At 42.8% G+C, this 23442-nt stretch overlaps 2 protein-coding genes across 3 annotated transcripts in view; one reads left to right on the top strand and one right to left on the bottom strand.

Annotated features, from left to right (window-relative positions):
• The first annotated feature begins 498 nt into the window (after positions 1–498).
• Positions 499–6403, top strand: LOC131882726 (organic cation transporter protein-like). Of its 2 annotated transcripts, none has more exons than XM_059229966.1 (5): positions 499–3753; positions 3819–4267; positions 5206–5696; positions 5753–6002; positions 6088–6403. In XM_059229966.1, exons 1-5 carry the CDS (start codon positions 3393–3395, stop codon positions 6307–6309), a joined length of 1773 nt encoding a protein of 590 aa, XP_059085949.1. In that variant the 5' UTR covers positions 499–3392; the 3' UTR covers positions 6310–6403. The 2 variants fall into 2 exon arrangements, with proteins under 2 accessions (XP_059085949.1, XP_059085950.1); XM_059229967.1 differs by having other exon boundaries at positions 3491–3745.
• Positions 6404–6545: 142 nt separating this feature from the next.
• Positions 6546–23442, bottom strand: part of LOC131882725 (dorsal-ventral patterning protein Sog-like) — a 32658-nt gene continuing 15761 nt past the window's right edge. Inside the window, exons 3-13 of the mRNA XM_059229965.1 lie at positions 20260–20392; positions 13922–13981; positions 10145–10341; positions 9889–10072; positions 8967–9811; positions 8655–8909; positions 8385–8590; positions 8002–8323; positions 7704–7919; positions 7532–7639; positions 6546–7472 (exon numbers count right to left, since the gene is read on the bottom strand). Coding sequence (XP_059085948.1) covers positions 7350–7472; positions 7532–7639; positions 7704–7919; positions 8002–8323; positions 8385–8590; positions 8655–8909; positions 8967–9811; positions 9889–10072; positions 10145–10341; positions 13922–13981; positions 20260–20392 — 2649 coding nt within the window. The 3' untranslated portion in view covers positions 6546–7349. The remainder of the gene's footprint in view (positions 7473–7531; positions 7640–7703; positions 7920–8001; positions 8324–8384; positions 8591–8654; positions 8910–8966; positions 9812–9888; positions 10073–10144; positions 10342–13921; positions 13982–20259; positions 20393–23442) is intronic.

Below are 23442 nucleotides of genomic sequence, written 5' to 3'. Positions count from 1 at the left end.
TCATTTGCTCCATAGCGAATTGATACACGCCAGAGGTTTGCGTATCCTGTGGCGGGACATTGAAGAAGTCTTGTTGTATCCCGATTTCCACGGAGGCGCTTGGGTCAAAACTGAAAGGGTCTGATGAGCATACGATGGAGTAAAACGTGCTGGAGCCCAAAGCGGATAGTGAAGGAGTTCTGAGAATTTGGGATCCGATTTGAAGGCCTGTGGGACATTCTAGTTTCTCGGAATGGGCTTTCAAGGCCAAGGAAACAAAGAGAAAGGTCGTTATGAGAAACATGATGGCGACCAGGGAGTACTAGGCAAGCAACTGAGGGTTTGAAAAGGAGACGAGGTATATTTATACAAGGAAGAGGATGTTTATTTATCATTTTTCAACGAATTTTCAAATCTGTTGAGAGGGCCTCCTAATCAATGGCAGTTTGTCAAAGAAGTTGAGCTCATGGTGGTAATTACCACTTTCTACGCTGATTCAACAATCAAGGTTTGCACAAGAAATCCAAGACGGTGCAGACTTTAAAATGGAAAGAGACGTACATGTATGTATTGCCATATTGGGAGTTGCCAATGAGTGTTAAAGTTTGATGCTTGAATATGGCCGTATTGAAACATATTCTCTGGTTGTATTTGATTGTTGACAAAACTTAACGACACTTTCAAGGGTAGATCCTAAAGCGCTATTGAACAGCGTTCTAAGAACTCTTTCGTGACTCGAGTAACCATTTGGTCAATGTTCCGAACGTTTCGCATTTTGCCAAGCTTGGCAAAACGTCTTTCAGTACGCTAGCTCAGTCCATCCCATTTCAAGGCAGAGCTGGATAGGTCTTACGAAAAAGTTCATTTTTGGAACATACTGCTCCTGAACACCGACGGACTGGTGAGTCAGAGTGCTTCCAGAACATGAAGATAACAAACGCACAAGTTAGCGGAACTTCTCGTTGATTTGCAGGGAATGGGGAAATGCCGATTGCTCGATTTGACTCCAAGCAATCTTTCAATGAAATCGGCCGCTCGGGAGAGAACAAAATTACTAAAATATGGGAATGGTCCTCATTAAATCATTGGAGCATTTCATAATCAATTACGCATATGGATGAATCTGCTTTCTGTGCAGGCTACGTCAAGATCCGAACTGAGCAATAATCATTTTGCGGTTGGGGTGAGTGACGCAAATTCCATTGCAGCCCAATTTTGGGCGTGATTTTACAACGGCAGGCACAAGACGGAACGATGTTTTCGTAATATTGTTTAATATCATTATACGATAATTTTATCGTATATTGGGGTAGGCTCATCTGGAGCATGGTGTTTTTGAAAGAAAAAATCCTCTCCAAATAGCCATAAGCAGACTTATTTTTGAAATCAACAGTTATGAGTAAAATTTTAGCCAAGTACATTGAAGCTCAAGTTGCGCTTTTTTCTAAATGATTGAGTTTACCCTCGAATTTGGAATGTTGGTCTAGTCAAATACACAGTGTTCCCAAAAAGATTTTGCTCAGCCTAACCATATAACCAGCTAAAAACCAAATAATTTTGAAATGCTGGAAAAGCTTTACATCAAGATGGTAAATGTTGTTGGATAATGAACAATACTTACTCTTTCATATCATGTGATGAATCAAGTTCTTTCTGCAAATGAGTTCAAATTCTTAGACGAAATGTGATTCTTTTTGTTTAATGTCAAAACGAGTTTCCATTTATGAATATTACTGGTGGGGTAAAAGTCCAAAAACACTATATCAAAGCAATCTTGACGCCATTTCTTTGAAATTTTGGACTGGAATGAAATTCTCCCACGTGAATTGTAATTTGCACCAATCAAAAGATAAAGGGTTTAAATTAAGAAAGGTACATCAAGTCACAGAGAGAGAGACTACTTCTCGTTCCATCAAGATTTATTTAGCATTCGCGTATGTCAATCCTCTAATCGCTAAAACAAAGCAATTATATAAGGGTGTAAAATATGCAAAAATAAAAGAATCTCAAAGAGAAATTTGTGGGGAAATTTAATGGGGCGGAATACCTCTTGGTGTAATTGATTGTTCAAGGAGGTTGCCGTTGATAGGGATATAAGGGTTTCCAAAGTGTTCGGTTTTCCCAAAGCAAAGTAAAAAGTACATATTTTCTAAGACCTGAAAAGTCTTAAAGCAAGTTTTTGAGTCTCATCTGTGACGGATTTAGGTGTAGTCCTCCAAGATAATAGAAAGTTCGTTGACGTGAGCATATCCAGTTGAAGGTGGGTAAAACTTTTCAAACATGTGGTTGGATCTATCGCACGTTGAAGTCCATTGATACGTAGAATCACGATGCGAACTCTGTACAAGCCGATTGTTCAGCCGCATCTTGAATCTGCTTCACCCATTTGGGCTCCAATGAGTCCAGCAGGTTTGCAAGAGGCCGAACAAGTCCAAAGATGTTTCACTAGGAACGTCACAGGATTGAGAGAGCTCTCGTATTGGGAGAGGCTAAAAAAGTTGGGACTCTACAGTGTTCAGAGAAGGTACGAAAGGTATCTGATGCTGTACGTCTTCAAGATTATCCATGAGCTTTTCCCAACCCAGGATTTAGGGTCAATTCTAGTGACTGTAGAGGCTTAACGTGCGTTTTGAGAGCACCTTCAAGCCTTCAAAAATCCAGTTTAGTTAGAACAATGATCTTTTTTTCTCTCAAGCTCCATCATTCTTTAATTTGTTGCCCTCAAGTATTCATAGGAAATATGTAGGTGTTGATCCAGTGGCAGGATTTCAGTCAGACTTGGACAAGTTCTTGACCAAAACTCTTGATTAACTCTACATTGAAAGTCTAGCCAAATCTGCCAACTCTAATTATTTGGTAGATCAGATATTATATCAATTGTATGCTATGAGATATAAAATATTAAATAAGACTTACAACTCTTGTCTTTCATTTGTAAGTGTTGGGGATCCCATTTCCAGTAGCAGTGAGGAATTCTTAAAAAATGAGTACTGAGCTTGCCCGGTTACACCAGTTATTTCCAAATTCCAATTTATTGTCTGATATCAAGATTGGCTCTCCGAGTGTGGATGTGGTTAGCGCCTAAACGATTTCTGGAGAAACATGGGGAGAAGTTTCTTACCAAGGACCTCTCTCATTCAAGGAGGCAACGCTAAACACTACGCCACATCTCCTCCCTCTTTTAACCTGCTGGTTCCGTCAAATGTCTTTGAATTTTTTAATGAAATGTTAGCATCTTCCTCAAATTGGGCACAAAGGCATTGCCAACAATTCCAATTTTCTCTTTGTATTACCCGAACTGCGAGTCACTCTTTTGTTCGGCCGGAGAAATCGGCCTCTACTTGTACGTTCCAGTGTGATTTTTCAAGCTAAAAAACACACCTCTGACAAGTGTTGTTTGCTCATGATTCAACATGAGTGAGTCCAGAACCGAACTGATTCCCCTGTTGTCCGGGGATCCCAGCCTTCCACCTAAAAAGAAGGAAACCATTGACAATTTTGATCAGGTCTTGGAACACATTGGAGATTTTGGAGCTTGGCAAATCATTTTAATTGTTCTGCTTTGGCTTCCTCCATTGAGTGGAGGAGTGATTGTACTTTTATCTAGTTTCACTGCATTAGAACCTCGGGCCCTTCGCTGTCGGCAGCCTTGCGATGGCCTTTATGCCCGATTTGAAGATGTCGATCTGTATGGGGAAACCAACTCCTACCTTGACTTTTGCCAAACCCCTCGATTCAATGGAAGCCTCTCCTGGAACCAAACCACGTGTATCGGTAAAGCTTTTCTTCTCTTAAATGCATGCATTCTAAGACGAAAAGATCGAGACTTTTTCTTCAAGGCTCAACGGACTTTGATTTGGATGATTTGAGCTCGTGTCAATTCAACACAAGTGGACCCCAGAATGTCATATTTCAAGAGTTTGAATTCAATCAAACCATTGTGACGGAGTGGGGCCTGATTTGCGACGACCAATACAAGGTGGCGCTCATCGGGACGGCCTATATGGTGGGCCTATTCCTCGGCTCATTCCTTAGTAGCACGCCGGCTGACAAATTCGGGAGGAAGACCATGATCCTGGTTCTGATTGCCATTGGGGGCGTGGGCGATTTGATTGGTGGGTTTGCACCCGAGTATTGGTCGTATTTGATATTACGAATATTGGCCGGGATTGGTGAAATGGGGATGGTCATGACCACGTTCACTCTTAGTGTGGAACTAGTGGGTGCCAAGCAACAAGCATTTGTGGGGAATATGAACCAACTAATGTTTGCTGTGGGTGAAATACTGGTGAGTTAACTAGACATCAACATTTAGTGCTTTTGTATTGGTAATTGTAGCTAAACACCTCCGAAGTTGTCGTAACTTACCCCAGCTTTGTGCACATAACATATCTCACAAAAGGCATTGAAATGTGGAAAGCTAGTAATTCAATGGTTATTGTTGAGCCAAAGGGAAAATTGTCAAAACGAATTTATAATCGCAAATAGGGCGGTCACATTCTGAAATCAGGCAACTAAAAAGAACAATTTGTATTTTGGTGATAAGTCCAAAGAAGTAAATAGTGTATTTTAAAACACATCTTTCATTATTCAAGACCGTACATTCCAATTTCTGTAACTTTAAAGAGGATTGATTGCTGATTTCTTAAGCAAGCCATCAAATTTGCCGGACAATCTAAACCGAATTTGAGAAGTCGCCAATATGGGCATTTTTTATTTATTATTAAATATTTTGTCCAAGCACTCAAGCTAAAATAAGGAGCAATAACAAGTGCGCTAAATGCATGAAAGTGAAGTCTAAAGTAGGGCTCTAGTTTACAGTTGATTATACCTATGTTGCTTTTTACCTCCACATGAATGTGTAACAAAAGGCAAACTACGCCCTCCAAATTCTGATTCTCTGAAGCTAAAGAAACAAATCGTTATTCGTGAAAGTGAGACACTTCAATAATTTGGCATTCCCTGAAAATTGCCCTAAGACCTTTATTGTCTTTGCTAGAACTTTGCCTCCAGGAAAGGTCGCCTCTGTGATGATTGGGAACGTTTAAAGATTAATAAGGGCATAAAAGGTAAATCATTTCGGAAGGCAAAGTGTTGCAAGTAAATTTTAAAAGACAGATTAGTGCTAAAATAAAATTTAAAAAAAACACAATATCGTGCTTTTCAATTCAATCCAGGCTTTATGTCACAAGAACTTGATCTATACCTATAACAATCTTCATGTAGATGGGAGTTTTGGCTTATTTCATACGGGATTGGCGCCAACTTCATTTCGTCACTGCGGCTCTGATCCTGCCTCAACTTTTACTTTGGTTTGTGATCCCAGAGTCTCCGAGGTGGCTCTTAGCCGAGGGCAAGACCAAAAAGTTACCCAAGATTCTGAATATCGCCCAAAAGTTGAACCGGAAATCTTTGCCACCTCATCTTGTGTTCCAAGAAGAAGATGAGCAAAACCTTTCCAAGAAAATCAATGGAAAGCATGGTCTCGGTTTCAAGGATATGTTCACCAGGCGGAGTTTACTCTGGAGGACTCTGGTCATGGCCGTTAATTGGACAGTGGTATCTATGGTATATTATGGGATTGGCATGAGCATGACTGTCTTGGGTGGAAATATCTTCCTCAATTTTATCTTGAGTGCCGTGTTCGAAATCTTAGGCTACATTGTGTGCATCCTGATTTCGGATCACTGGGGTCGGAAGCCAGTCATCATTGTCAAGTAAGACACTAAACCATTTTTTAGATCTTATATAGATAACCAAAAATCTGATCTAGCTTCTTGGCTTGTGGTATTGCTTGCATCATATCTGCGTTTGTGCCCGATTCCAATCCAGCCAAGATTCCCTTGGTTTTAATCGGAAAAATGGGCTCTTCAGGGGCCTTTTCTACCGCGTATGTGTACACCGCCGAGTTATTTCCTACCCCTATCAGAGGAACTGCTGTTGGATTTTCATCCATGATTGGTCGTATTGGATCCACGGTAGCTCCACAATTGGCCCTGTTTCTGCCGTCCCTGACCTTTAAGGTGTGAATCTGGACGGAAGACCTATGACACATAGGTCACTCAACCTCTTCATTCCAATTATTCAATTTTTCGGTTTCCCTTTCAGGAGCTGCCACTTTTGATTTTCGGCATTGCTGGATTATTGGGAGGTGCGCTGTCGTTTTGCCTACCAGAAACCTTAGGTCACCCTTTACCGGACACGTTATTGGAAGCTAGTCAACAAGGACGAAAAGGATCGAGCAAGACCTTGTTTGCTTGGTGGAGCAAGGCCAAACTGACAGAAGAGGTGGAACTCCAAAGGTCGCGAAACCGAGAGATGCAATTATGAAATACCATAGCTATAATATCCTGTTATACTGTACACTATACCAGGTTGGAAGTATGTTACATAAAAATTCTGATCTGAATGAGGTCCTATTTTACGCCGCCTTTACACTCCTTTGTTTGACGATAAAATTAGACCTCAAAAGGCTCCTTCTGCACATTTCCCTGAGCTCGAACAAGGCTTAACCTTTGCCACTCAGAGGAATGTTAGGGCAACCGAAATAAGTTTAAGACAACGAGTTAAAAGAAATGTGTATTTCCCAGTTTTCATCTTTCAGAGCAGTAAGTCCAATTATGATGTAAACAAATTGAACATAAGGACGGGTAATAATGGATTCGGATGAGGATTCGTCTTCTTGAAAAGAGATGGTATGGCCAATTTTCTTCTCTTGTCTTCTTGATAATCATAATCGAGGAGAATTAAATATAAATCACAGCCTTTGGTTGTAGTTGTTATGTCTTCACAAAATATACTTGCATTCAGTGGACTCCACTCGTCATACATTCAGATAAAATAGCTCTCCATTTTGTGGTTGTGAAAATTTGAAAAAGAAGTGACGGCCAATTTTAAGGGGGTTGGTTCGGTGGCTTAATCGGTTGTTGTTCGTTCGCTTGTGTTTTGCATGATAAATGAATACATGGATGAATGGATGAATGAATGGGCGTTGGTGTTATAAGCAGGAAAAATGCAACGTTATACTGTGTACTTCAGTACAGGCATGGGGTTAAATTTGAAACTTACATTTGAGTCTATACATGTTGCAACATATTCTTCATCATGATGGTACGGACACCAATACTTTCCTTGTTTTGATTAGTGTTACTATTGGTTAGCAGAAAACGAAGGAAGAAGCTAAAACTAGAAGCAAGAGTTCCATAAATAAGCGTGGGCCGGGCGCTCCACGCTCCTGCCATTTGTCTTTTTGGCACTTTGTGTTCTCAAGGGCGGAGTAACAGCACTCGTCATAATCTGGTCACCGGGATGGGTTTGTACTTTGGCAGCTGGTTTAATCGTAAGAGAGATTGGGTGACTAGACGGACGAGCTAATCTTGACTCCCCGCTTTTTGTTGTCGCACAAGTAAACGCTTCTGCTCGCGGATCTTTTGACGCATTCGTCTGAGTTTCTTCAATTTCTGTTGCCTCCTGTGCCTCTTGGCCTCTTTGACCTAAAACAGAGGGACTTTAGAGCCTGGAGCTTGGAGTAAGGGGGTGGATGGTTACGTACCTCTGATGAATTGGCTGCACACCGGGGACAGCACCCGTTGGGATCAGTGACCTTGTGGATACAGTTCAGCTTGACGCAGCTCTTCCTCTGACACTTTGTCTTCCCCTCCTAAATTAAAGGCACTATTGAATATTGGGGCCTAATTACCCTCAGACCCATTGATGGACCTTACCTTGCACGTGCAGGTAACACACGTATATTCCCCAAAGGGTAGAATATGAGGATGCCAGGACTCTCCATTGGTCCTAACTTCGCCTTTCCAATTACAACCGCCCATGTCCAAAATGTCCTCGTCCGTAAACTCCCGACCCATGTCTTGCTGTGTTTTTTGATCATAGTCTATGGATGGGTCGTAAAAGGTCGAGGTGGAATTGTCTTCTTGACATGTCTGCCACATTAGAAAGAAAGGTCAGTATTACACGATATCATCGACACACATTATGCATTTCCTTGGCTTGCGCTGCAATTACCTTGCAACATGCCAAAGTGTCCTCCCGGACTTGATCATCTTTGGGACAATCCAGTTTGGGGCAATGCTCATGAGTGCACTTCACCTCAAGGGTGTCTGCGTGGCATTCACACGTGGCGCATCGGCTGAAACCAGAGGGCGGTATATACGGATGCCAACGGCTGCCAGCTACGTGGAATTGGTCATCGCCTTCAATTTGGCAACCCCTGGATCTGTCAATGGGCACTTCCTCTTGGCAAACAGGGCAGCATGCGCCTTTGTGGATTATGGGTCGGCTGCATTCAATTTTGGGACACACCACAGGATCACAATTGACCTTCCCCCTTTAGGAATTAATTCTGTTTTTGAGACGAGGAGTTTGGTTTTAATCGAAATTAGTGTTACCTCTGACAAAAGCACATATGACAGTTGGTGTGGGATGCCGGCCATTGTGCTCCGTCTTCATAGATAATTCCGCCTTCATAGAGGCACCGGGCGGCCAATTCCTTTTCAACCTCCGGTCTCTCCTCGCCAAGATCGCTCAAAAATCCAGGCATGAGCTCCAACTCATTTCGGACGTATCGGGGGAGGCAATCCGGAGGGGCTTGCACCTGTTTGTGCAAAGGATATTTCTCCAGGTCAAGGTAAAACGTTAAACAAAGTCACGCCTCTTACGTCTTTGATGCGTCCTTCGATTTCAAATTCATAGTGACCCTCGTGCCTGATTACAAATGAAGCATCTCCGCCGTCCAATCGGGCAACACTGAGCTTGTGAAGGTTATCTTGATGCCCGCTCACTGTGGGACCCCTGAAGGTTTGCAAGGCCAATTGCCTTCCGGGCATCATTGCCAGGTTCTTCAAATTCTTCATGGGAAAGTCCTTAAGCGTCAGGGTAGACTCTGTCTTTCGTTCGGGGCCAATGAGCCGCATCTGCCACGAATTGGATGTCAGAAAATGTATCACTCTTCGAAATATGAATAAGCTTACCTCGTAGTTTAGGCGACAGTGTGCGTTGATACTAGTCCATGCTATTCCGGACACCAGGCTGAGATTGCTTTTCAAAAGGATTGGCCGAATGGTCTCAGTGGCCTCACTCATCATTTGGATGGTCAATTTTCCTCGAAGCGCCCTCTCGTTTGCCAAGGTAGCCACATTCAAAAATAGATTGTCCTTAAAGAGTTGCTCCATTTCTTTGGCACTAATTCGGATGGAACCCGACGCCTCTCCTCCATTGAAGGTCGCTTTCAACGGAATAGTCATCAGAAGACGCCGACTCATCTTCCCATTATCAATTTGAAGAGCTGTAATTTCATTTGATGACAGGTCTTCGATCTGAATGTGATAGTCCAGCTCTCCATTGGTTTTTGGGACAAGCCAGGCCAAGCCTCTTTGTGGACTATTTTGATGGTCCATGGCTGCGATCTCGTCGAGTTCCGAATCTTCATCGACAGGAGACAAAATGCTGTCAACAAGGTCGCAACTGAATCGAGATCCCAGGTAACCCTCCACTCCATAATGCGGAAAGTTCCGAGAAGAGACCGTCATCTTCAAGTTCCCACGTCCCAAGGCGTCCATCTCAAGAACATCAAACCCGGTCTTCAAGTCACTCGTGGTGGCATCTTTGGGGACTACTTTGGGAACCCGGAGGGTGTCCTCAATGATTCGCCTCTCCCCATTGTCCATGACTGCCTCGAGTTTCACGTCCAAGGTCACATCTTGATCATCAGTCGGACCAAAGACGTCTTTCATCAAAATCATTATATGAACCCCTCCAGCCGTTGATGAAGTGGAATCAGTGGAGACAATGGCGGTGGCGGATCCAAATCCTGATCCTGGGATAGTAACGAGCCATTTTATCAGTTAAAAATTATGTCAAAGAGCATAAATGGCAAGACTGGCTTGACATTACCAGAAATGGGCAGAAGCAACCCGGAGAAGTATTCACTACTCAAGCCAAAATGCTTGCCGATCCGCCCACTGATGGTGGCTCCCTCTGCATTGGTCAATTGGGCAAACAGCAAATCCTTGCGGAGCTGTCTTCGATAACGCCTTGGGAGTCGATTCCAGGATCCGCAAATCTTTCCGGTGATATTCTTGAAACCAAAATAGATCAAGGTTGTTACGCGTGTTGAAATTGGGATCGACATTGATCGACATTTTTTTACATGGAATTCGTTTGTTTGCGTTAGGAATTCTTCGACGATGTTTCCATTCTCATCCAGAAAAGATATAAACTTGGGGTGTCCAAATTCCTGCCCGGTCACAAAAGAGTAGCTGAGGGTCTTCTTCCGAAAGTAAAATCGCCCTGTGGCAACCAAGCTCGTCTTTGGCATGGATTCAGAGGTCAACAAAGACCCATAATCTAGAAGCGAAGCAAAATTTATAATTGGCATGGACAAGATACAAATCAAGGGACTTGTCTTGAATCCTGTTTGAATCCAGGGATATGACGGCATGCCCCATTCTGCGCAATTGTATGCATATAAAAGGGAAAGGGCCTACGCTATTCAAGGACAAGTTTGTTGGCCATTGATACGTAACTCAATTCTCGTATGTTAAATTTTCATGTTAAACTCGTTATTTCTATGATTAGACAATTCAATGACGCCACAAGGAGCCAGCCATCTTGGTACGGCAGTTGGCCTGAAAGTTCATTGGTTTTTGCACTAGATTAGACGAAAACCCGGCCACAAATACAAGAAATACAGCGACAAACCCGTTGCTCCGAATCTGGTTCAGGCATAATGTTAAAATCAATTGTATGTTCGATCTACTTATTGACTTTCTGCACTTATAATATCCTTGTTCACCTCCAACACTTCTCTGAATTGAGTAGCAATATTTCACAATTTTCTTAAGAATTCATATTATGCATCAAATTTACCCCATTGTGTGACTAAATATTTTTTTTATTGTGACTTGCGGGGAACTCATTCCCTTGTATCGGTATAAAAATCCGAGAAAAATATTGAAAAATGCAAAAGTAAAAAAAAATAAAAATAAAAATAAAAAATCTGCGAAACCATTGGCAATGGCTACGATGGCTAAACCAGGATGTACATAAATATATGTTACAACATCTTGCGGCAACCCCGTTTCATACTGTAATTGACAGACGCTAAATCTTGAGATAAAGTCAGTCAATTAAATTTTCACCAAAAAAAAATAAATTTGAAAAAAATGCAGTACCGTTTTGCTTCCGACAATGTCAGAATTTCCATGCTTCAAGAGAACCAAAGACCGCAAAAAGTATTGGCTATTGACTACATAAATTGAAATATGGGACAAGGAAATTTTCGTCTCATATGACACCGAGTCATTAAACCTAACTACTCCTTTAAACTACAAGAGTAAACTTCATCCCACGGACGCCTTTGGAAATCACGGTCGGAAAAATTAGTCCAATACTTCTCGCTCTGGGCTTCAGTTTTCCTTCCAAACTTTTTTTCCCAATTTGAAGCAACGCCAACGGGTCTACCCTCCCAAAAATGTGAGTGTCCGCCTCACTATCGCGACGAGGAGGGTTGTTTGTGTATCTCGTTCAATTTCAAATTGTATGCAAATCCCATGCGGAGATGGATAGCACTGTAGTAGTAATGGTAGTAGCAGAAGCATCAGTAATAAAACGTGAGTCGAGTCTTGGCGGCAAATGGCCATTGATCCCATTCTTCATGATCCTCGTGAAACTCCACAAGCCTGACAGACAACTCGCTGAGGTCACCGTCAATTTTAGCCCCAACTAGCGCTCATGGGTTGCAAAATATGATGATGATCATCATCATTAGTTTACAAGCCACGCTCCCACTGAATACAAGTCTACAAATACGTAAGGTACGGCCGCCCAATGCGAACTGGCCAATAACGTCATCGTTTCTCCATGTTTACTCTCCGTCCTTATTATGTACGTAGATACGACCAGCGTGTATATACTGTATATCAATAGGAGACTGATTGGTAGATAATAATAAACACGGCCAATGTCATTCCCCTTCCCCCTTTCTTGTTCTTCTGCATCTTTTCTTCTTCTTCCCCTTGTACAAGTTGCCGATAAAAAGAGATAAAAATGGTTATGTAAATGGAACGCCTAACTTCGTGGGCCTAACCAGATGAACAACTCGCACAACAACCATTGGACGGAGGTTCCCTTGGTCGTAGCATTACTGTGCGTGTTTGGATATAGGAGGGAACAGTAGTAAAGAGTGCAATACTTGAATGGATGGAGTTCGAGTCCTAGCCTCACCAATCGAGGCGAGAGCGAGTGGGCCTTCTACTTCCACCGCAACTACCACTACTACTACTAGTACTAAAACTACTACTACTACTACTACTACTACTACTACTAGTACTAATACTACTAGTACTACTACTACTACCACAACAACAACAACTTCTACTTCTGCTACACCAAGCAATCGGCATGCATGCATACATGTGTACATATACGCACGTACCTACATGCATACTGGTACTCGAGCTGACCAGAGAAGAGGCCTCCTTCCATTGGGCTTAAGGATGATTGACTACTCAAAACCCCAGAGAAGATGGTTGCACTTGACTGCTAACTCGGCGCGACCAGACGAAATGCTTCGACAAAGCAGAGCCATGATATGGTGCAAACTCTTGATGCCATGCTTCTCGGTCTTAGCTGTCAAGAGCAGTGATGGCAAAAATCGACTTTGAAGGAATTTCAGCCATTGGCTGCCAAGTGGTCGAAAATGGCCTTAAATGATTTCTCATCCCGGGTCAAAAGTGCTTCTTCAATGCGATACGGTACAACATGAGAACACAAAGAAAGGACCATGTTTCACCGAGAATATGAATTTTGATTGCTTGAAAAAGAGGTTGCACAGGGTTCTGCATTTCCCTTTATGATTTCTATGTTAAATGGCAGAATGTCAGCCAATCCATAAAAGACATTATTACGTCCCTGACTGAAGTAGTTCGTAATGAATGGCATTTTCTGATCACCTACTCCTTTCAATTTCTCTCTCCCGTGTAATACTGTATGTGAAGACTCAAAACAAGAATGAACAATTCTTGAACGAACCAACCCCACTTTCCAGCCTTGTCTGTTTTCGCTTTTTGCCCCCTGTGCTCTGTTACTCCTTCCTTTGTTTTATCATCCACGTCCCATCTTCAAAAGAGATCAATGGAATGGTCAGTCATCGGCGATGGCGTTTACTTGTCTGGTTGGAATTGGGAATGCAGAAAACCCGACCCGTCCAGTCTCACAACGTAACAATGGAACTCCCCAATGGGCAATGGCTCTCTCTCTCTCTCTCTCTAGTCGTCACTCTCTTCCTCCTCTCTCTCTCTCTCTCTCTCTCCTCTCTCTCTCTCTCTCTCTCTCTCTCTCTCTCTCTCTCTCTCTCTCTCCATTCATTGTCTGAACAGGTTGTCCCCAAAACGAGGATCCCGTTCACATGGAAGCCCCCCATGCTTGAGTGGACCTCAAGCATGGATTCGCCACCAAGATGTCGCTCCACCCTGTGCCACAGTTTATATCAGGTTGGCAGTTATGGAGTGTCAAAGTAGCTGAGTAGTGGCCTATGAATGCATCTCTTCAAAACCCCAAAGATCTTGAAGCCAGTTCGAATACTTTTGCTACTATCACTACTACTACTACTACTACTACTACTACTACTACATACTACTACTAGCGTAGCGGCACGACCTACTACGCCACACTGAATATGCTATGACCACCAAATACGGACCCAAACCTGGTGAGATATTCCCAATGATAGCGAGTCATCTCGAGTCCCCTTTGTTAGGCAGATTTTTTTTTTTCAATTTTCCATTCCCATGGCAGCCATATAATTCGGGTGAGTGGCAATAATACTGTCCTATACTACGTAGATAGTTTATCAGTACCAAATCCATCATGCATAGTCACCAATAGCGGATGGTGCTATTGTTTTACAAGATATTCGTACACTTACGGCGACTGTTCTTCTCCTCTTCTTCACGGGCCAGATCCACGGAGATTTTTTCGTCCGGATCTGCAAAATAGATTAGCATCGCGTGAGTCAAACAGCAGATATGTCGTACTAAACACTCAAACAAGAGATGAGCTTTGAGCTCATTGATCAACAAAATGACGTCACACGTGTGGAATACCATGAAGGAATGATTGCCTTTTCTGGGAAACTAAGCCGGTCCAGGTTTCAATCTCGATTTGTTCATTTTGTAATTGTGGAAGTCCGTACTACTCGTTACTCTCCAACAAAATGCACCGGGTTCAATTCATCCAGGTGGCCAGTCCTCAATCTAATTGAGGTCGCCTATGCACATTTGAGCCTTTGGAGATTAGGCCAACAAGAATCAACGAGCATTGACCCAATTTACGGAATCATTTATTATCGCTGAGAGCCTCGGAATCGGCCTCTCTCTCCCTCTCTTTCTTTCTCTCTTTTTTCTCTCTCTCTTTCTCTCTCTCTCTCTCTTTTTCTCTCTCTCCCTCTCTTTCTCTCTCTATATATTGCCGTCCAATACTAACTCAAAGACTGACTGCGTTGAAGCAGGAGAGCTGAAGACCCTATAATTCTCAAATCTTCACTCATCCTGTTCCTGGCGGTATTGGGCCTATGTTGTCAGGGCCAGGCCTGTTTTGATTCAGGCCCATATTTCTTGAGGCGTCTTTCTCCTGTCCGAGAAGGAGTGATATGATTCAAGGCCCAATCATGGCGTCAGCGAAGCGACTTCTCAAAATCTTAAGGGCCGGCCAGAAATCATCACAATCTCAATGCCGAGCGAGCATTCATGGAGCCTTAAGAGCTTGAAGCTCTGCAATGAGATACAAGCTTTCGACGAGCCATATCTGCTTTTTGATACTCTGATCCGCTGATAGTCATCACACGTGAACATGGAGAGATGAAAGGTGGCTTGTGGCTTGCCTGTTAGCTCCTTTGGCTAGAGATCGTCAATTAATTTGGCCTTTGATTGTAGGTCTCTACTTGGGCTTGTCGATCGGATCTTTTTCTAACACTCTTTCTTTACATTACCAAAACTCTTTTCTAAACGGCTTGGACTCGTGCTCTTAAAAGGCACTCCCGGCTTCATTTCCTCCATCATCGAAAGAATAAATGCAAGGACGACAGGGTGTTTATTTTAATTGTAAAAACAATTACACAATTAGTTTCGTTTCGATTAATCGATGGTGGATCCATTCCAATCATTTGAAGCAGAAATGCTCTCAAGTCAGTGAACATCTCGGCGGAACAAGAATTCGTCCATAATTAAAAAGAATTCGCACACTTTGACCAGACAGATAATAAAGGGGATTCGTTGCACAAAGACTAGGCCAGACTTGACGGGATGTTTGTCAATTGATGGACCCTAAACAACGCAGTCAATCAATTAGTCTGGAGTATATGTTCATTAAAGCTTGTAGTATAAATCAGTGCTTCATTTACGGTTAAGGCTTTGGAGATTAAGGAACTAACGATTGCGCCATGTTTTGATACATCCTGTTTCGTTCATGAAGTATTTTTCAGGGTAGTAGACTTTTTCATGGCAGTTTGGACAAAATTAAAGCACATTTGAGTAATCATAATGTTAATAGAATAGCTGAAGTGGAACAAGCTACCTAATGGTGCTTATTCAAGTCATACCCAAAAGCTATAAATATATGTTTTTATATGATTTCGGAAATGTTAAGCGTATGACGAAATGGACTTAATCCAAGTTGGGATCATAAAATTCCTACCTAAGTCTCCCCTGAATTTAGAATATTTGCTCGAAAGATATGCTTAGTATATAGAAGTTACATGATGTAAATACATTATGGGCTTGTTACAGTTTCGAAATGAATCAAGATATCTAATTACAAAAATAGACGCCATGTCCAACGAGACTATGACACGATTACAACTCAGATTTAGTCATTTTCGAAACTATCTGACGAATTGCATGACGTCTACATGCACAATCATATAGCGTGGGGTTTTAGCCCTCCCATTGTCATTAGAGGCAAATCTATGTATGTTATATTGTCTTGAGCCTGACCTGAGAGGTTTTTTTGGACCCTCAACAATCCTTAGGTGGCTCACAGTGGTTTACTTCATTAATCCATTTCTAATATAATTCTAATATAAAGCTCCCAGCCAAATACTATCAGCGACGGGAGTTGACAAAGGATCTGTTCAATCTGGCCCATCCACTCTACTGCAATAACCAAGATTTTCATCACTTACCTCTACCTACCTTCCTTTGTACTATCTGTAACTCACCTCTTACCTTTTTTCATGTGCATTGAACCAATTCTAGTCATTCTCATTGTGATATCACTTTCTAGTCAACTATTTTATTGCTTTTACCATCCTGACATTTTTCTTGTTTTATTTCTTTGTATGATGTTTATACATCAGATTTTATTTTATAGTTACTTTTACGCCATGACATGACCAAGAGTCGCAATAAAGATTATTATTATTATAATATCTTTAGGAAAAAAGTCGAGCCAGTATTGGCAATCTCTTCCAGTCGGATGAAGATCTAGGTCCACATATGCTTCCCAAGAGCCGAAGGCCTCCAATTTTGACACATACTTGCATGATTGATCGGAAGGTCACAAAAAAGTAGATTCCAATTTTTTTTCTGTGAGCCTGTTATTGCCCCAATTGCTGGCAATCATGTCATTGGATTTTGGACTCAAAATTTCGTGCTTACTTATTTTCCAGAAGAAAGCATTGGAATCAATTTATTATGCACCTTCTCAAAAGAGGCCTGCCGAGCTTTAAAAAAAATACAACTTGCAACTGTCTTCGAACTGTGCGAAAATGCATGTCTTGGTGTATGACCCCGTAGCTTTTCCTTGCTGGTTCAGACATGAGGTTTGAAATGAAGGTTGCAGGGTCTTCTAGTGCAATAAGAAATGCGTCTTAATGTTCTAATATGTCTAACTCTAAGCAATGCCCTTAATCATGGTACTTTTGCGTCTAGTTCAATTTCGATGTAGTCGTCTGGTAGAGGTGAGCGAACTTGTCTGTCTGGCGAAGGTTGTAGCCGCTCATTCTCCAAGAAGGTGGCAATATGATAGGATCTAGTATAGAGTGCGTAGACCTGTGTTTCAGGATGGCATGGATCCTCCCAATCCTGGCCTGACTCAATATGCAAGCTATGAAGGAGGAAGGAACACAAGGAGTGGGTCCATTGACTGAAAGTGAGCGAGGTGTTCCCAGGAATCCTCTGAGGCCTGACTGACGAAAGTCTCAACACCTCGGAACAGGCCAAAGAAAATATCAGGATCGCCCACTTGAAAACTGTCGGAGAGTATCCGAACAGGACAGGCACACAACCACTGTGCTAATCGGTGGATTATAAGTGGTTTTTCTAGACCACTTTTCCCTCCTTCTAAATGAGAAGCCGTTGTTGTCGAGCTGATCCGAGGTCTTGATTTACTCAACCTGCCAGGATGGGAACCGTAAAATTTGGGTGATACGTTGTGTTCTCTCATTTTTTCCCCAGTGCTTTATGCCTTTTTATGTGTGTGCCCTGGCATTTGAAAGGTTATTCGTATCACTCGACAGGAAGCTGAAGAACGAGGAGACAATGATCTTTGCCGAGGAGTCCAACAATCTCATCATTTTCGAAGGCCAAAAGGCCAGCTGAAAGTACATTCAGTGGCTGGGATTCGCTTCAAGTCTGTCCGAAATTAGAAGACGGCGAGAACAATGGCTTGACAAGTGTGGTTAAGGTTGACTTGGTCTCTTTGTCCGCCTTGGCAACACTACCACCGCCATAAAGACTTACTTGGTATGTGCTATGTGGACGGACTTAAAGAACAGGCGCACTTAAAAGCCCAGCCTATTTGAATTGGACTTGGAATGCCCACAAGGTCCATTAATTTCAACGGATTACCAAGTCATTTCCTTCCGTTCTCGTGTTCCACTTGCCAACGCCAAAGGCTCACAGATCAAAATAATGAGCCCGCCCTGTATTTCAGCACGTGGACACCGAATAGGTAGGAGCTAATAGAATAGAAGAAGGAAGGTAGGCAGGGCTTAAGCAGGCGAAGAAGCACTCTTGTCATGAGGAATTCAAGATTTGTGGCCACGAGGATGCACAAAATTTAATAACAAGTGAAGACGGCGGAAACCAAAACAACATCTTTAGGCCATTGAGAAATGCAGAGGTTCTTCTTACCCTGAGATGATCCAATCCCGAAAATGAGCCGCTCTCAAAACGCAGCCGATCGAGCAAATGGCGACGATGGCCGTGAATGGAAAAGGTCAAAGAGTAACAACTTCACATGCGCGAATTACCGCCAATTCACTACTTATTGGGCTTGAATGAGCTTTAGGTGACTAAGTAGGCGTGCATATTAAAAGCCACTCCTGTTTTCGAGTCTTTCATGGCTTATTCGTATTCGGTAGAGCCTTTCATAGAGACGCAAATGAAACAAGTAATTGATTGGTTCAAGCAATGGCACTTGTGTGTGTTTTAAAATGTTCCTTGTCAACGAGATTGGCCATTAGGCCACATGAACAACACACGAGAATGATATTGCTCTTGCAAAGCCAGGATATCATCTTCGTTGTTGCTTCTTTCATTCTATCTCCTTCGTCTCTTCTTCGGCTAGTGGCTACCTTTCTGAAGCACACATTTGCAAATGTGGACAAGGTGAGATCAAGACTTTCCTTCCACCTGATCACCTCCGAGGCTTCGAGGCTTCGAGGCTCCGAGACTTCGACCGACCGATTTCCCAAAGCTACCAAGTGCTGCTTAAACTGTATGCACAGCACAGCAGACTTGATCCGAACTTGCAGCGACGCAAAAAGGCGTTCTTACGTAATATTTATGACTTTTAAAATGGTGCCATTCACAACATGAAGGGCTGGCTGAACTTGATAAAAGCATAATAAATTACACCTAAAACGCGAGCGACTTCTTGTTCAATAGAGACAAAAACTGGCCAGCCGGAAAACTAGAGCTTGGAAAAACTCAATCATCCAAGTCAGCCGTCAGCCTTTGAATTTAAATGCAAGGGTATCTATAATGACTATATTAGATTTTGCGTCGCTAATGAATTGCAAAATATTTCATTCACTAAGCGTTCGGATTTGTGTGGCATGTGCGATCCCTGGAGTGTCTAATTTAGGAGTTTTGAAAAAGTAGCAAACTTGATTTGGTACTTTTGTATATCCGGCTCGACACGAAGAGGTTGGGCTTCTTTCAAATGACATGCCATCAATAGCCCTTCTTCGGTGGGTCCATCGTAAATGGATTATGATCCTCAAGGCCCATCAAACGAAATTTGGCACTGCTCTTGTTTTACTTTCAAGTAATGGTGACCAAAAGAATCAGAAGAAAACGAAACATCTTGGTTTTTTTTAGAAAAAAATCAGCAACATGAGGCCACTTTTTAGGTCACCGGTGACATTGTAAGCCATTCAGGAATGTCGGTTATCCGCCTCTTTACAAAAGAGGACCATCCTCTCCGTTCCTTGGTTGGTTGAATGAATAGCATGCATGACGAAAGCATTCGTCCCGCCTTGCCCAGTTTCACACCCCATAAACCCAATAAATCAGCAGGGGTCTAATACAAACACCCCAGTGTCCGTCCATCTTCTCTCCACCAGCCAAACCCTGTCCCTCAGTCAGTGAGTGCCTCAGTGAGTGCCTCAGTGGCGGGTCGGAAGATTAAGTAACATCTATGCACGGCCGAACTCATTATTTCCACACAGACACCTTCAGTTCGTGTCAGTGTGAAGCTGGGACGGGCGAGAGATCCTGAAATCAATCGAAAATCCATTTCGAATGACATTTCCCGGCGGAAAAAGCGGTCATTTATCGGGCGGCAAATTGACTTTTTCCGGGACAGACTCAGGTCAAAACTGACGAGGTGATTGACGGGCAACAACAAAAAAAAGTGAACTTTGCTTTGGGACAGAACAACATACTATACTACGTATCAAATTCAGTCACATCTTCCCGTTAAACCTTTAAAGGCAAAATTATTTGCGGTATGATCATCTAGTGACCTAGGCAGCCTACAAGCCAGTGGGGTGGAGATTACAAAGTGTCACTAAAACTGACCTGAAACAATCCATCTCGTCTACCCTGATTTCCAAACCGCCTTCAAAGTCAGAGTGACCAAAATAATCGTTAGATTATCAATGACAATCAATGAGTTGTGTCGTCATTTCCTAGAATCCCATGGCCCAATGCGGTACCTATCTTGGGATCTCGAGTCTGGATTATAGTTACCTCTGTAGTGTTCCTTACAACAATGCTTACATCCAGAACTAAGTAACACCGTATACTGTATTTTACTCACTATTCTCTTGCCCTGGGCAGACTTTGCAGCACCTTCCCGGCAAAAGGACAGGGCTGCCACACGTAGGAGAAGGGCATTCGGCGCGAATGTTCTTGCAGCGGACTCGTCCCACAATCCTTCGCTTCTTGTGGATCTGAAATGAAACAAATCAGTGGCAAGATTAATGAACACGATCCAGAACGCTCCTGTTCGACCATCTGCCTCAGCGTATTTTGTCGTGTCACTTAATCAGGCTTTATTCAATCCGAGGATGCCAGTTTCAACAAGGACGGCCGCCACGAGCCAGATCTAACTATTAATGTCTGTCAAACGAAGAAGGTGTTTTTCGGCAGGCTTAATGGGAAATTTTCGTGTTTCCAAGGCACAATGTAGACTTATAAGCATAGTCCTGGGTTGGACAACTGCCATGACTCGCTAATATATTTTAATGTTGTAAACTTTAAAAAAAAAAGAAAATGGCGGCACATTGGAAGGGAAGCAGTTGTCCTAGCAGTCTCATTGATTCAATTTGAGGTCAGCTTTTCGTCTAATTTGAATTGGTTGTGGATCAATGTTTGCAGTGTGAACAGATTTCGACGCAACTCTGGCGTGTTTTGGGACTAACCCTTGAACATTTGCCCATCATTGCTTGTCTCTGTTTGACAGTCTTAGGCCCTAATTTGTAGGGCATTGCCGGCGCTCTCCTCTACTAATTGTGAACGAGTTTGGATTGTTCAATCACCCTCTCCCCTGACTCGATCGATGTGGACGTCACTCTAAATTCCGTGTGATATTCTCACTTGGTCATTGGGACAAGGAATCTCGTGACACAACTCGGACGGACATTGCTCGGTGGACCTCGATCCATATTTCAAGAGCAATGCTAGCAATTCAAAGCCCCAAGGCTTGTGAAGGAAGTGACGACGCTTCTCCTGACTGACCTTGGGTGGCAGACTCAATTTCTCTGGGCCGCAATCAAGGACATACTCACATTCAAACTTGGGGGGACCGAGCAAACTCTGCAACTCCCGAAACGGCTGCATTTGAAGGACAACTCGATCCGGGGACGCGGGGTCCTGAACCGTCACAGGGCGATCATACGTTTGCTCAAGTGCTCAAGTGTCGAAAAAGAGTTGTATTGACACCCTGACGTACTTGGACGGGGAATGCGACAATTTTGCGACCAGGCACATTACTGCATCACAAGCCAATGGCAACACTCAATCGTCAGTCACATGGCCCCCGGGATCAACGTGGGAGTTCATTATTTGATGCACTTGACTACACAAGGCCAACGAGAGTGTGATTGAGATCTGACACTTGCTAGTAGACACTTCTACTGAAACCATACGCCCCAGTCCATCCCATGGGCCCAACCCAAAAAGCCTCATTGTCGTTGACATGTGGAGCAAAGTTCTGTCTCCCGTTCAACAGCTGCATCTCCGAGTCGAAAAATTATACGTAGGCCAAGCAACGGGAAGGAAACCCTTGTGTGAGTGAGGATGCGTGTACAATTCGCAATATTTATTAGATGGAGCTGGAGTTGGACAACAACTATGCGGATGGGGAAACCCCGTTGGAGAAAATGTGTTGTCGATTTTAATCCACTGGAGAAATTGGCAGGGCGACCCATCTCTCCTGGCCCAACCGGGTGGCCAATGAAATGTATCTTTTTTTTCTTATTTTCTAATGGATTGGAGTTGGACTTAGTTGTTAGGTTTGCGGAGGTGCGCCCATTTGGCCAGCGACGCCAAGCTTCACATCGTCCGTATTTATGCGTGATAAATTGTACCCAAGTCTGTTACCAGGCTGGCTGGGTCTTATAGCAAGAAAGGGTAAGAGTATGTAGCTGGTGAAGAAACTTCAATAATCATTGCGCCGTATTTCCTTATGTTTAAATCAGGTTTAACCCCAAAACTTCTCTTGAGAAACTTCTCTTGAGCATGGGTTGGAACAAATGCCAGCATGTAAATCTATAACTATTAGTCCAATGACAGATCAGGCGCCATAAAGAGTTAAAATATAGGCTTGGAACCATGGTAACTGAGTGGTCTAATATACTTGATAGACGCACAACATGATTCCCCAGAAGGCGTGGTTTCGAATCCCGCCTTCGGAGAAAACCTACTACTACTTCCGAACAACGGAGATTGCAGCCACGCAACCTTGGGCGAAAATCCCTCATTTCGTTGTCTCTTAGACATCTTGGCTCCTCGTGCTCCTTAATTGAGAGGCTTTTTTAAAGAAGCTTGATTTACTAATCTAGTTCATAGTTTACGATTTAATCTTAGCTTAGAATCACGCTTGATGGGAAAAAGATCGAAGGTCATCATTCGAATATCAATTTACTCACAGCTTAGACGAGATCTGAGGGATGACTATTTGCGATCCGCTCGTTACGTGCCGAACTCCGAGCAATGAATGATGTGCTGTACGTCAAAAGTGTTACTCTTGTTCACCTCTAAATGTTCGAAATTGAGTTTTCGTGCGGCAAGATTGGAAGGTGACCAGATTCAACCTTGTCAACGCCAAGTTTGTTCCGGCTGAAAACCAGCACCCTAAGAACACTAGTTCCCAAAAGTCCTAATTGCTTTATGAGAGGCTATAAAAGCCTTTGCTGTATTCCATGATTCGTAACTGATTGGTAGGGGTCGGAAAAGTGATTTGTGATTTTGCTCAAAAGAGGTGTTTTTTAATTACGAAAATTAGCCAAAATAAGTTCCGAAAGCGTAAAATTTAGTTAAAAAAGGTGAAAATAGGTTTTATTGTTTTGACCGTCAAGTATTAATATGGCAATTAAGGTAAAAAGAGCGTGATGTATATTTTTCACGATCTTTTTGCTCTTTTGGTTCATTGCAATTCCAGATCTTTGCCCTCGGTCTGGTCTGTTAGAAAGGGATTCGTTTTTCTTGGATGAAACTCCCCTCTTAACAATGGTTGGAGTATGGACACCGAAAGGCTCACCCAGTTCCGTGGGCCTCTAGCCGGTCTTCAGCAGGCCCTTAGTTTTGGTTCTGACATCAGGACCGCTCTCATTTGTATTTTAGAACATTGTTTTGATGCCAAACAATGGGAGGGTTGCCACCTGCCATTCGCTTAAAATTACATCATTTGAGGTATGGCACAATTCCTGTTTATGAAAGCTTGAGGTTTACTGTCAAACAAATCTTTGAGCGGGGACAAACATTGCTACAAATATTTTAC

The sequence above is a fragment of the Tigriopus californicus genome, chromosome 6 (genome assembly GCF_007210705.1).
Source record: "Tigriopus californicus strain San Diego chromosome 6, Tcal_SD_v2.1, whole genome shotgun sequence".
Classification (NCBI taxonomy): Eukaryota; Metazoa; Arthropoda; class Copepoda; order Harpacticoida; family Harpacticidae; genus Tigriopus; species Tigriopus californicus.
This window is presented reverse-complemented; position numbering and strand designations above follow the sequence as displayed.